At 38.5% G+C, this 14,611-nt stretch overlaps 1 protein-coding gene across 2 annotated transcripts in view; it reads left to right on the top strand.

The window, feature by feature from the left end:
- NPSR1 (neuropeptide S receptor 1) overlaps positions 1 to 14,611 on the top strand; it is a 147,447-nt gene that overhangs the window by 90,040 nt on the left and 42,796 nt on the right. The window contains exon 3 of one of the 2 annotated variants that reach the window (XM_077775392.1): positions 7,628 to 7,731. The exons of the other annotated variant lie outside the window; for it this stretch is intronic. Coding sequence (XP_077631518.1) covers positions 7,628 to 7,731 — 104 coding nt within the window. The remainder of the gene's footprint in view (positions 1 to 7,627; positions 7,732 to 14,611) is intronic. 2 annotated transcript variants of the gene reach the window in all.

The following is a 14,611-nucleotide window of genomic DNA, read 5'->3' as shown; positions in this document are numbered from 1 at the left end:
GGATGTATTTTCTGCACACAAAAGAAAGAGGATGCATAAGATCAAATAAAACTCTTGGCCCTACATTAAAGAAATGGATAAATACATGCACATTAATGTTTTATATAAAAAATGCTTTAAGATGGGGTTGTGTGTGTACTTCCTTTTTTTAACCAATGTTTGATCAATTAACCAGCTCTCAGTAGAACTGCTGGTTGAAAGGGTTTCCCTTATGGTATGAATTTATAATTGGACGAGAAAAGATCAGACCTAAAAGGTAGGCAGGAAGGCTCCAAAAGCACAATAGGACCATTTGTAGTTTATTCTGTAGACCAGGGGTGGGCAAACTGTAGCTCTCAGACCAAGTTCAACCTGCAGTTTATTTTTATAAATAAAGTCATTATTGGGACACAGCCATGTTTGTTCAGTTAAAGGACTGTCTAGGTCTGCATCCACTCTACAATGGCAAAATTAAGGAGTTGTTACAGAGTCTGTGCAGGGATACATGAAGGTTTCATTTATGCCTTCAGGAAAGATATGAAATCATGCTCTCTTGTCCAGTTACCTCTCAACAAAAACCTTAGGCCACTGCGTGACCAAATAGTGTCACAGAAACAAATAAAGAAAGCCCTCATCTCTTGGGGATGGGGGCATAAAATGGCTGGCCCTGGATACTATACCAATTCCATTGGAAGTCACCTACCGCTAGGGAAAGGGCATAAAACTCTCCCACACAAGACGCATCACAGATATAAGGCCGAAGTTCAACAGTCATGGTGGAGAAGGAATTGGAGTGTTGAGAAGGTCCCAACCCCATGGCCCAGATGCACAGATGGATATAAGAGGCTGAGCTGGAACAAAGTAACGGGCTCCAGTCTCCAGCTTAGCAAGCACTGAGCACCAAGGAGCAGCAGTGTTACAGGGATGCAGATGCAGATGAAGGTAGAAAATGGGTTATTAGAACCCTCCACACCCCAGCTCCCACCATAAGCCAACACTCAAAGAGGGGTTTGAGGCATAGGGGCTGCAAATGACCATAACGTCGTTAACCATTAGGAAAATGCAAATTTTCCAACGATCTCACTCCTGGGTATTTACCCTAGGGAAATGAAAACTTACGTTCACACAAAATCTTATACATGGATATTCAGATCAGCTTTATTTGGAATTGCCAAAAACTGGGAACAACCCAAATATAATGAGCTTGTTCTCCTGCATTCTCAAGAGGCACCGCCATCTCCCACGAACCCCCAAGCCAGGACCCATAATACAGTGTAGACTCCTCCCTCTGCCTCACGTGTATAACATCTATCACTCAGTCCCCAAGTCCTCCTAATTTCACCTTAAAAAGTATGCCTCAAATCTGCATCTTTCTCTATATCTCAATTCCTATTTGACATACCCCAGGTGCTACTTCTCTCTTCCCTGAACTTTGGCACATTTCCCTAACAAGTATAGTGTAAAATCCAGCATTAGACCTCCCAAATTGATCCCCCAATAGTAACTAAAGAAATCTATTTGAAACAGGTGTTTGAACACATCAACATTCAATTGCTCTCACAGTACACGGGGAAAAGCGAAAGCTCCTTTAACTGGCATCGGAGACCCTAAACGGTCCACCTCTTGTCTCCGCAGCCCCATTTCTTGTCACTTGGAAGCTCCTACTTCAGACTTCAGCAACTACACACTGATGTTGTTTCATATACACAAGCCACGGAGTCTCTTACCTCACTTTTTCTCGCCACAACTTTGTTCATGGTGTCATCCTTGCCTAGAATCAGTGTCCTTCACCCCCTCTCCATGTGACCCATTCTTACTGACCCTTTAGAGTTCAGTTCAGGCATCCCCTCATTCTTGATTTCTTCCCAGTCCACCTATAGCCATGCTCCAACTGGAAATCCACACTCATATTTGCAAGAAGCCATCAAAGGAACAGTAACGCCTGCAATGAGTCTGTTTTGGCTTTTCTGAGTATTCCAGTTTCCTAAGATCTCTCACTGAAGAAATTTCAAGAAGCAGGAGTAATAGCCTGGAAGTGATTTAGACTTTAAAGTGTACCCTTTGTTCCCAAGGTCCTATTAATTGCCATTTAAGAAAGGTTTATTTGCAATGTATTCAATTACTTAGGTAACTAAATAGCTTTTTACTGATCAGATCCAGCAGTATTTGCTTAATAGCAACAAATGCTGTAGCCCAGACTCCACTGATAGTCTACTCCTAGATATGGACTCATTTGGGACTGAGCTCCAGAGGGAAAAGGAAATTTTACTGGGGGTACTTATAATTGTTGATGTATCACTTCGATTCAGAGAACTGTAAGCTTAGGAATTTTCCTCATTATTCTTTAATTAAAGAATAAGTAAACCAAAAGAGAATGCCCAAGGAACTCCAATGTCCATTCCACTCATTCATCCAGTCCCTTCCTGCCAGGAAACCCTTCATGAGATTTCTATTGATCGGGTCATAACCCACAACTCTCAAGATAACTGCTCAAATCTGACCTTCTCAGAACTTCTCTGATTTCTCTAATCTTTGACATTTTTGTTGTAGTTCCCATGTGCTTGTCAATGCATTAATTGTCACCTACAGAGAAACAAAAAGGAAAAGACAGACAGGCAGAAGACTTGGAGGGCCAAATATTTTATGTGGCAGACCCTACCTTGTGAATGGTCAAAGGAAGCTCCTGCAAAAAAGGACATGTCAGCTAGATATTGAAAGGTAAATAAGAATTCAACAGACTGATAAACAGAGCAAGGTAACTTCAAGAAGAAAGAATACATGTCAGAAAACATGAATGTGTGATCACTGTAGTGTTCAAAATAAAGATGCCACATGGTTACTTAGCAAGAGGTAGGCAAGACCAAACAGTGGAAATTCCTTATGCTAAGTTAGTGGCTTAGCCTTTCTCCTGTTTACAGTGCAGATCCTGAAAAGGAAGATTTGCCATCACAGTTCTCTAAAGGCATAGAAGCAAATTCTATGGGTGGAGTGACCCTATAAATAGAGGAAGCCAAGAGAAAAATCACGGCAGCCAGGGCAGACAATGAAGGGATGGGAGGAAGAATTGTGCCTATATATTGTTCTAGGGAATAAAAGAGAACAGATAGAACAAGAATTAAGAAGGGATAGAATGGAAAGGAAATGGAAGNGAGAGGAGAGGAGAGGAGAGGAGAGGAGAGGAGAGGAGAGGAAAAAAACACAGGTAGTGTGGTGAAGACTGGACACTGACATCCAGTCTGTGTTACAAGCCTGACTTTACATCTAACTTGTTATACAATCTTAGAAAACATTTTAATCAGGGGCACCTGGGTGGCTCAGTCGGTTAGGCATCTGACTTCAGCTCAGGTCATGATGTCACGGTTTGTGGGTTTGAGCCCCCCATCAGGCTCTGTGCTGCCAGCTAGCTCAGAGCCAGGAGCCTGTCTTCAGATTCTGTGTCTCCCTCTCTCTCTGACCATCTCCTGCTCATGCTCTCTCTCAAAAATAAATAAAACATTAAAAAAAGAAAAACATTTTAATCACACTTAGTTTGCCTATCTATAAAATGGGGAATTTATAGTTTTTTGTTATATTAAAAAATCTTAAGATACTTCAAATACTTAAAATATTGACAAGGATATAATGACTGCTTAGTAACATTCATTAGGATCATGCTCCATGTTGTACAGAGACCTGGGTTAAAAGTAATTATCCTCCTTTGAACAATGAAGCCGACTTGAGTTATGTAAGAAGTCACCATCGGGGAAGCTGGGTGATGGGGACGAGAAAACTCTCTGTGCTATTTTTGCAACTTCTTGTGAGTCTTTAATTATTTCAAATTAAAATTTAATTTTGTATTTATTTTTTTAAATGTTTATTTATTTATTTTGAGAGAGGGAGAGGAAGAGTGTGAGCAGGGGACGGGTAGAGAGAGAGATGGAGAGAGAGAATCCCAAGCAGGCTCCATGCCGTCAGTGCAGAGCCCCATGTGGGGCTCAAACTCACCAACCATGAGACGAGGACCTGAGCTGAAATCAAGAGTTGAATGTTTAACCAACTGAGCCACCCAGATGCCCAAGTTTAATTTTTAAAAAGCCATAAATGCCTTTTCCAAACCATAGTGACAATTTATTTGACAAATATGTTCTGAGCACCTACTCCATGCCATGCTCTGCTTGGGATGCTCGCCTCCCTTCTGTCCTCATTCTCCAGCGTGCACAGACATAACTAACCAACTGACAGTGCCATTTTCAGTTTTTCTTACTCCTCTTTAACAGAAACACAGTAACAAAAATAAACCATTGGAAATGGAATCATGAGTGGCCAGCTCCAAAATGGGAGTTTCTTTTGCAGTTTGGCTGTTCAGCTTTCCAAGAGCCTGAACTCCACCAAATGCACACCCTTCACTTCTGAGTGAGGTTCTGCCCACTCTTCTGTCTGAACAGAAATGCGCAGAAACCACAGATTCTCTCCCATAAAGCCTGGAAATGTTTCTCAACAAAGGCAGGACTCGAATTTTGATCTGAACAATTTAGTAGAAGGAACCGTTCATATGCCATGCAGGACAGAGTTGACACTTNCGCCCCCCCCCCCACCCTCCCACCCCAGCAGGGCAGAGCACTCTAGAGCCTCAATAATCTGCACAACTTTACATTGAGAGCCCGCTGCATATGCTTAGCCCCAGTCACTAATTATCTGTAGCCGATCATAAAATGAAGAGCAGATTACGTGTGTTCTACCCATATCTTCTCTTTCCTCACTGTATAAACATAGCTCTGCCTCCGTCTGTTGATCACAGTCAATTACTCTGGCCACCATGGTGACTCCCCTTCTTGACTGCTAGCCCCTGGACAAAGGAGTCCAAAGTGTCTTTGTGGCAGCCATCACTTTTAGTTCAAGGGGACCCTTGCTATGACCCCTGGCAGGTTTACACTTTCTTTTGGGACAAGGACTTCCAACCTGCAGTGCAGAGAGGGACACAGAGTGCCTCCCGGGTGTTCACCGAGAGTGATATGTAGTGTGGCCATTACCACTTCTACCCCTTGGTTCTCAGACATATGTATATCTCCGATTAGTGACACAGCACCATAAAGGGAGCTCTGATTTAATGCATATGCAGCATTTCAAGGACGGAATTCCACCCTTTCAGAGTATTGCCACTGAGCAGGCACTTTACCTGTGCCTTTAGTAGTGCATCTCGGTGCTCCAAGAAAACAGCTGCTGCTGGGTGGTGCACTACGTGACACAAACAGAGGATTCTATGATCAGTGGTTCAAGCCTCTCTTCCCTTCACAGTGAAGTGGGTCTCCTGATCAGATACTGTGTTATGTGGGATTCCATTCTAGTTGGGCAGTCAGAAATCCTCTAGCGATTGGTGAATGGCGTTGACTACAACTCAGAGGTCAGGGAAAACAAGCTCATACGCAGAATGGGTATATACTGGGAAGATGGACAGCTGGTCCTTGCAATATTGAAGGATCCAGTGTAGTCAGTTTGTCACAAAGGAGCCGGTTGGTCTTGTTAAGAAACAGTGTCATATTAGGGCTCAGTGTTGATCTCCGTTGTTGGTAATTCAAAGACATTCAAATACATCAGGAGCTAGATTGGCCATGATAAGGGGTAATCCATCGTGTTGTCCAATGAGCAGTCTTGCTGTCTGCCACTATTATGAGGAAGCACATATGGAGTTATTCCAAATGCTAAGTATATCAGTATGAATTAAGCACTCAGGGAATGGGGAAATGAACAATGGAAGGTCTGCACATCTAGTGAACCATTCCGTTTCAACTAGGATTCTATTTGTTACCTGGCCCCAAAGATTCCACTCTTATAGTTGAGCCAAATGACACTTTAGCTTTCTAGGTATCATGTCAACACAGACCCTGTGCCTCATAGTCCTCAAAATGTCTGTGTATTCTTCTTTCCCCCAGGTACAGTCACGCAAATAAAGGACTGTAGGTCCCTTTGGGGAAGGGCTAGGAGAATTGTTACAGTGCATCCTTACCATAGTATTACAAGGCCTGGCTCTATGACCACCTCTCTTACTGCCCACCCTGGCTTATAGTTGGAAGTTTCTTTGTCATGCAGGTCCTCTTCTCACCAGCACATTTTTATTTATTTATTTATTTTTAGAGAGAGAGACAGAGCATGAGCAAGGGAGGGAGAGAGGGAGAGAGAGAGGGAGGCATAGAATCTGAAACAGGCTCCAGGCTCCGAGCTGTCAACACAGAGCCCGATGCGGGGCTCAAACCCACGAACCGTGAGATCATGACCTAAGCGAAAGTCGGACGCTTAACCAACTAAGCCACCCAGGCGCCCCTCACCAGCACATTTTTATTTATTTATTTATTTTTAGAGAGAGAGACAGAGCATGAGCAAGGGAGGGAGAGAGGGAGAGAGAGAGGGAGGCATAGAATCTGAAACAGGCTCCAGGCTCTGAGCTGTCAGCACAGAGCCCGATGTGGGGCTTGAACCCAGGAACAGCGAGATCATGACCTAGGCTAAAGTCTGCCGCTTAACTGACTGAGCCACCCAGGTGCCCCTCACCAGTACATTTTTGATGAGTGGGGGGTCTTCTGAGTCCTTCCATGGAATATAATTCTCTAGTGGGTCTTCTGGCTTTACATAATACATACATTATAACATGCACACTTTACTTGGCATTTTTGTTCTTTTTTTCCCTACTGTCTGCCAGGGCAACTCATGCATTCCCCTTTTGCCTAGGAAAGACCAACACTTTCTCCAGACTTCTAAAAGCTATTCTGGCAATGAGTTTGCCTTGCCACTTGGGTCTTTGACAGATTATTATATCCCATGTTCCAAGAAAGTGACTCTAAGTCAGTGAATTCTTACTTATTCTGTTTTAAGTCCCAGCCCTATCCATCAGTTAGTAGAGAATCCCTACAGCTCTGTTTTGAGAAGATTCTGGATCACATGATCAATTAATGATATGTCATGGAAGGGTGAGAGAGAGCTTCTAGACATATAATATATTTTACCATTTCTGGCGTAGAGATCTGCACAACTTTCAATCGAAGTAGAGGGGTGAGTAAAGATAACCACAGGAGCCTAAAGTCTCTGACTTTGCTCTCAAATCTTGGCCTCAGTTCCTCTATAGTTTAACCAACTAAGGTAATGAAATTGATAGATCATGCACTAGACTTTTTCCAGGGATAGATGCTAAAAGCAGAAAGGAGAAGAAAGAAAAGAAACCTGGGGTGAAAGAGGAATGCTGTCATTGATGGTAGGGAGGTAACAAGAGGTCCACATTATAAAGCAATGGATACAAGAAGGGGGATTTTGAGGGACTTCTTAAAGATAAATATTTTCCTTCTCTCAGTTTTGCCCTTATTGATTCTCATACAGTCCTAGTTTTGGTACAGACCTAACCCACCCTTAAAACTCCTGTTCTGTGACTTAAAAGGTCAACTGTATGGTTACAAATATCATTTTAGTCATGACCAAAATCTTTCCAAGGTGGCTACATCTGAGTAGTAACAAACTCCAATAATAAAAGTCAGTGAACTCTTGCCTTGCCTTACTTTTCCTTAATGGCCACCTGATAAATCAGAAGGAAAAAAAATCTCCCCAGGAATTCATTTCTGTTGTGGCAAGGCTGGGCTGGAAACTTGAAAGAGACTAAAATGAACCACTTGTGTGTTTTTGTTAGACTCTTTCACAGGACTGGTTAACATCTTGACAGATATCATTTGGCGATTCACTGGAGACTTTATGGCACCCGATCTTGTTTGCCGAGTGGTCCGCTATCTGCAGGTATGGTGGCCCCTTACAAATATGATGAGACACTGACAAGTAGTCTTTGGAGCCTTCACAAAGAAAATAATACTCAACACTTCTACACAAAAAACTGCTCACTTCCTCCTAGTTGGAAGGACAAGCCAAACTGGTAAGCTTTTTAAATTTTTTCTTTTTTTGCTTAAAATAGTAAATGTATAAAGCAAACATAAATAAGCATTAGTAAGAACATGAATGTTCACATTTTAAAATTTGGGGGTAAATATATAGGACTTTGACATTTTCTGGCTGTCTTGGTCCATTCAGGCTGCTGTAAAAATACCACAGAGCAGGTGCCTTAGAAAAAACAAGCATTCATTTCTCACAGTTCTGGAGGCTGGGAGTTCAAGATCAGTGTGCTAGCAATTGTCAGGTGAGGGCCTTCTTCCAGGTTGCAGACATCTCAGTATACCCTCACATGGCAGACGGAACAAGGGAGCTCTGCCAGGCCTCTTTTCTAAGGGCACTAATCCCACTCATTCACGGGGGCTCTACCCTCATAACCTAATCACCTCCTGAAGGCCTCACCTCCTAACTTTAGGAGGTTGGGCATTAGGTTCCAACATGTGAATTTTGGTGGGACACAGGCATTCAATTTTTTTTTTTTTTTTTTTTTTTTTTGCTTTTCTCCACCTCAAACTAAAACAACACCGGCTACTGTCCTTTTTGAACAAATCTGACACATTGGTTAGAAAATAGGTATCATGTCTAATTGTTTTAACTTGTGTTTCTTGTATTGCCACCTAACTTGGACTTTTAAAAATATCTACTGGTGGGGCGCCTGGGTGGCTTAGTCGGTTAAGCGTCTGACTTTCGCTTAGGTCATGATCTCGCGGTTTGTGGGTTCGAGCCCCGCGTCGGGCTCTGTGCTGACTGCCAGCTCAGAGCCTAGAGCCTGTTTCAGAGTCTGTGACTCTCTCTCTCTCTGACCCTCCCCTGCTCACGCTGTCTCTCAATCTCTCCTAGAAATAAATAAAAATATTTAAAAAAAAAATATCTACTGGCATTTGAATCTCTTCTTCTTTAAGTTGCCTATTATCCTTTTTCATTTTTTTATAAGTGGGATACTTGGGTTTTTGGGTTTTTTTTTTTTTTACATCTTGTTGATTTATTTCGAAAGAGAGAAAGTGTGTGTGTACTAGTGGGGGAGGGTCAGAGAGACAGAACCCCAAGCAGGCTCCCTGCTGTCAGCACAGAGCCAGACTCAAGGCTCAGTCTCATGAACCCTAAGATTATGACCTGAGCCAAAACACAAGAGTTGGATGCTTAACTGACCGACTTAATCCAGGCATCTCTGGGATACTTAGGTTTCCTCAGATATTGCTAATATCTATTTTTAGATTAAAGACATTTACACTTTGCTTGTTGAATATACTCTAATGTAAAAATTATAAATGCAAATATATATACATATATGTGCATAAAATATATGGCACAAAATATTACATATGAACTATATGCATATATTGTATTAACAATATACCATATATGTATACACTATGGATTAAGGCACTTCAACTAAGTACAGAAAGAATGAACTGTTTCATAACTGATGTTAGAACTGATGTGTTCTGTTTCTGAACTCTTAAAATTATTTTACATTAATATATTTCTATTTTGATGCCCATATGCCAGGTCTAAATTATTATAGCTTTATAGATGTAAAGTGCATATCTGGAAAACCTTATCATACAGTATTCCACTAGTTAGTAGGGATTTTTTTAAACGAATTTTTGCATTTATAATCATCTATGATTTTTATTTGTTCTATCATTTTCGGATCTTGGAAATGGAGTTACTCCATCTTCAGAAAATGAGTAGAGAATAGTTACAGTTAAAAATCTTTTGGGGTGCCTGGTGGCTCAGTCAGTTAAGAGTCCAGCTTTTGTATTCTCACAGTTTGTGAGTTTAGGCCCTGCCTCAGGCTCCATGTTGATGGTACAGAGCCTGTTTGGGATTCTCTCTTTCTCTTTCTCTCTTTCTGCCCCTCCCTCACACTCTCAAAATAAATGAATATATTTTTGAAAAATAAATAAAATAAAAATCCTTCATGTTCTGAACATAATCTTGAAAGCTTAGTAGATGTGAAAGACCCCTGATTACTGTCTGGAACTGGTGTTTTCTCAGGGGTTATTTTTAAAAACATATTTTCCTTTCTTAATTGAAAAATTTTGTTTCCTTGTAGACAAATGTTATCAATTGCTCATTGTGGCAATTGCTGAGAAATAAATTATGCCAATAGTGTAAGAAGCAGGGATATGGTTGAACTAAATAGCTATCAGTTGAAGTAAACTAAACTATCAGTCAAATTGACCTAATTGGCATTTACACAGCACTTCATCCAACAAAGCAGAATACTTATTCTTATCAAATTCACATGGAACATCCAACAAGGGTAATTACATACTGGACCATAAAATACACCTTAACAATGTAAAAGAGTGGAAATAGCACAAAGTATGCTCTCAGTCCAAATTAGAATTAAACTAAAAATGTATAACGGAAGTATAACTAGCCAATTTCAATATTTTGGGGGATTAAACACACTACTACGTAACATGTGGGTCAAATCAGACATGAAAATACAACCTATAATAATTTGTAGGATAATAAAAACAGTGCTTTTGGAGAAATACATAGCATTGAATTCTTGTATTAGAAAAGAAAAGAGATCTAAAATTAATAATCTTCTATCTTCTAGAGAAAACAGACAATGTATACCTAAAGGAAGCAGAATTTTTTAAATGATAAAAACTAGAGCAGAAATTACTAAAATTGAAAACAGTAAATCAATAGTGAAAATTAATGAAACTATAAGCCAGTTCCTTGAAGAGATAATAAAATTGATCAACTTCTAGCCAGAATAAACAAGAAAAGGGAGGGTTGGCACAAATTACTAGTATTAAAAATGAAAGAAGGTTAATTACTACTGATCCTATAGATTTTAAAAGGATAATAAGGGAATGTTATGAACTATATGCCTGAAACTTTGATAATTTACTTGAAATGGACCAAATCCTTGAAAGATACAATCTACCAAAACTCATATAAGGAAAAATAGACAATACAAGTAGGTCTGTATCTATGAAACAAATTGAATTAGTAATTAATAATCCTGCAGGAAAGAAAGCACCAGGCCCAAATGGGTTTACTGGTAAATTCTACCAATTATTTAAAGGAGAAATTATACCAATAAGTTGCTAATTTTTCTAGAACACAGAAACAAAGGGAATGTTTCCTAACTCATTCTGTGAGTCCAGCATTATCCTAACACCAAAAACAGACAAAGGCATTACTGGAAAGGAAAACTATAAGACCTATATCTCTTGTGAAAATAGATGTAAAAATTATCAGCTAATACTAACAACTGAATCAAAGTATTTATAAAAAGTACTACATACCATGACTAAGTAGAATTTATTCCATGTATATAAAGCTGGTTCAACATTCAAAAATCAATTGATGTAATCCTTTATAGCAAAAGAAAAAGAAGAAAATGTATATAATCATTTCAATAAATACAGAAAAATCATTTGATAAAATCCAATATTCATTCATGATAAAAACTCTCAGTAAACTCTTCATGGAGGCAAACTTCCTGAGCTTGATAAAGAACATCAACAAAGAGCTACCGCTAACCTCATACTTAATGGTGGAAACTGGATGCTTCTTTCCTAAGATTGAGAACAAGGCAAGGATGTTCCCTCTCACTACTCCTAATAAGCATCATACTGAGTCCCACTAATTCAACAGGACATGGAAAAGAAATAAAAGGTAAACAGATCAGGAAAGATGAAATAATATCTTTGCTCCCAGATGACAAGATAGTCTATGCAGACAATCAGAAAGAATAGACAGAAAACAAAACCAAACAAAACTGCAGAGAACCTATGGGCTTATTAAGTGAAAATAACAAGATTGCAGAATATAAGATTAGTAAGTAACAAAAGTCAGTTGTGCTTTTATATGCCAGCAGTAAACAATTTGAATTTAAAATTAAAAACACAATACCATTTATGTTAGCACCAAAAATATGAAAGCTTAGGTATAAACCTAACAAAATATGTGCAAAATCAGTATGAAGAAAACTACAAAACTTTGGTCGAAGAAATCAAAGGCTATCTAAGTAAATGGATAAATATACTATGTTCATAGATAGGAAGTCTCACTATTGATAAGATGTTGATTCAGCTCCAAACCATTTATAAATTCAATGCAATCCCAGTAAAAATCCCACCAAGTTATTTTATAGATATAGACAAACTCTAAAATTTATGTGGAAAGGCGAAAGACAGTTGCCAACACAATACTGAAGAACACAGTGGAAAGACTGAAACGATCTGATTTCAAGACTTACTATAAAGCTACAGCTAAATCAAGACAGCATGATATTAGCAAAGAATCAACAAATAGATCAGTGGAACAGAACAGAGGCCCCAGGAACAAATGTACGCAAAAAGTCAACTGATCTTTGACAAAGAAGCAAAGACAATTCAATGGAGAAAAAATAGCCTCTTCAAGAAATACTGCTGGAGTCATGGGACATTCACATAAAAATAATAATCATGAAACCCTACACTTTTCACAAACTAACTCAACATGAATATAGATTTGAATGAAATATGCAACGCTATAAAACCGCTAGAAGAAAACATAGGGGTGAAGCTAGGGCACTTAGGGTTTCTCAATGACTTTTTAGATATAACATCAAAAGCACAACCTATGAAAGAATAAAAATGAAAAGTTTGATTTTATGAAAGTTTCTTATTTATCTGCGTAAGACACAGTTAAGAGACTGAAAAGACAAGGCACAGAATGGAAAAAATATTTGCAAGCCCCACAAGCCTCGGTGGGGCTCCATTGCTTGAGCGTGGGACACTTGATTTTGGCTCAAGTCACAATCCCAGGGTCATGGGATCAAGCCCTGTGTCAGGCTCTCTGCGCTGACAGTGTGGAGCTTGATTGGGATTCTTTCCTTCTCTCTCTCAATCTCTCTCTCTCTCTTTCTCTCTCTGTCCCCTTCCCTGCTTACATGAACACAGTCTCTCAAAATAAATACATAAACATTAAAAACAAAGAGAAAATACTCTTATCATGCAATATAGCATTTGTGCTCCTAGGTATATATCCAGTTGAGTTGAAAGCATATGTTCACACAAACTTGCACAAGAATGTTATAGCAATTTTATTCGTAATTGTCAAAAATTGGTAGTAAGATGTTCCTCAAAAGCTGAATGGATTTAAAAAAAACTTTGGTGCTTCCATATCATAGAATAATATTTAACAATAAAACAGAATGGGCTTTCAAGCCATGAAAAGTCATGGAGGAATATTATGTGAACTTTGCTAAGTAAAAGAAGTCAGTCTGAAAAGGCTAGAGAAGTATGATTACAACTATATAATGTTCTGGAAAAGGGAAACTATGGAGACAGTAAAAATATCAGTGGTTGCTAGGGATTTGGCAAGATAGACTAGGTAAAGTACAAGGCATTTTTAGGACAGTGAAACTTTTCTGTATGAATCATTGATAGGTGACATTCTTCATTTGTCAAAACCTATAGAACTAAACAACACAAGTATGGACTTTAATGGTAATGTATTGATATTGGTTCATCAGTTTTAACAAATGGCCCACACTAAAGAAAGATGTTTATAATGGGCAAAAGTGGGGGTGGGGGGTGGAGGTGGACACTATCTTTTTTTCTGTAAGTCTAAAATTGCTCTAAAAAATAAGTACATTAATTTTTTAAGTCAATTCAGGGATCCTCCTTTACATGAATCCAATCTGGTATATTTCTAAATAAAATTTTTCTAAGTTTGCTGCATTTAAGTCTCAACTTCTGTGCAAGATTTTCTTTGGTTTTATATTTCCTAGGTCATTTTTGTCAGAATAGAGGGGTGGGGTAGTGAGAATTCAGACATATGTCCTCAATCTGCCATCTGTTATCCAAATGGTATCCCATATGTTGTTGATGTGTAGAATTTTCATTGTTGACATTTATGAATTGACTATAATTGTACTTTGATTTCCTTCTTGACTCAAGTTAATTACAAGGGTGTTTAAATTTCCAAGTGGTATTTAAAAAAATAACATGATGCTAATTTCAGTTTGTATTTCTTGTTGTTTTAAGTATGCAAATTATATAAGTTGTATAATTTTGAAATCTATTGAAGAATTTTTTTCTTGGTAGTTTATTTTATGATCAATTTTTAAAATGTTGCCTAGATGTTTTACAATAATATGTATTATTGTTAACGTGTGTTTAATTGTTTCTATATATTATTGTGTTTTATACTTGGTAAGTCTTTGAACATTTTAGTTATGCATATTTAGTATTATGTTACTTGTTACATATAAGTTTATTAATATTCTATCATCATTATGTATTTTATCTTTTATCAATAAAAATAATCCCTTTGTCCTATGTAGTACAGTTTGTTTTGAATTTAATTTGTCAAATAGTAGTATTGTAGTAAATGCCTTCTTTTGGTTTTAGCTGTTTGCTCTGCCTTTGGCCATCACTCTGTTTTTAAACTTTGATAATAATTTGGACTGAGAGGCTTGTTTTCAACACAGTATACAGTTAGATTTGGGGAAGGATTTTGTACGTAGTCTTCATTTTAGTCAAGGAGCTTAAGTCATTTATATTTATTGAGACAAATAGTGTTTGGTGTTATTTAAATCACCTCATTTTCATCTTTATGTGTTAATTTTTTTATTTGCTTGCTTTTTTGCCCTCTTCCTGCTTGGTTATTAATTGCAGTAGGCTGAAAATGGCACCCAAAAATCCAAATCCTAATCCCTGATACCTATATATATATATTACCTTATATGGCAAAAAAGGACTTTGCAGATATA

The sequence above is a fragment of the Crocuta crocuta genome, unplaced genomic scaffold (genome assembly GCF_008692635.1).
Source record: "Crocuta crocuta isolate KB4526 unplaced genomic scaffold, BGI_CrCroc_1.0 scaffold197, whole genome shotgun sequence".
NCBI lineage: Eukaryota > Metazoa > Chordata > Mammalia > Carnivora > Hyaenidae > Crocuta > Crocuta crocuta.
The sequence above is the reverse complement of the archived record's forward strand: the minus strand, read 5'-3'. Positions and strand labels throughout refer to the sequence as shown.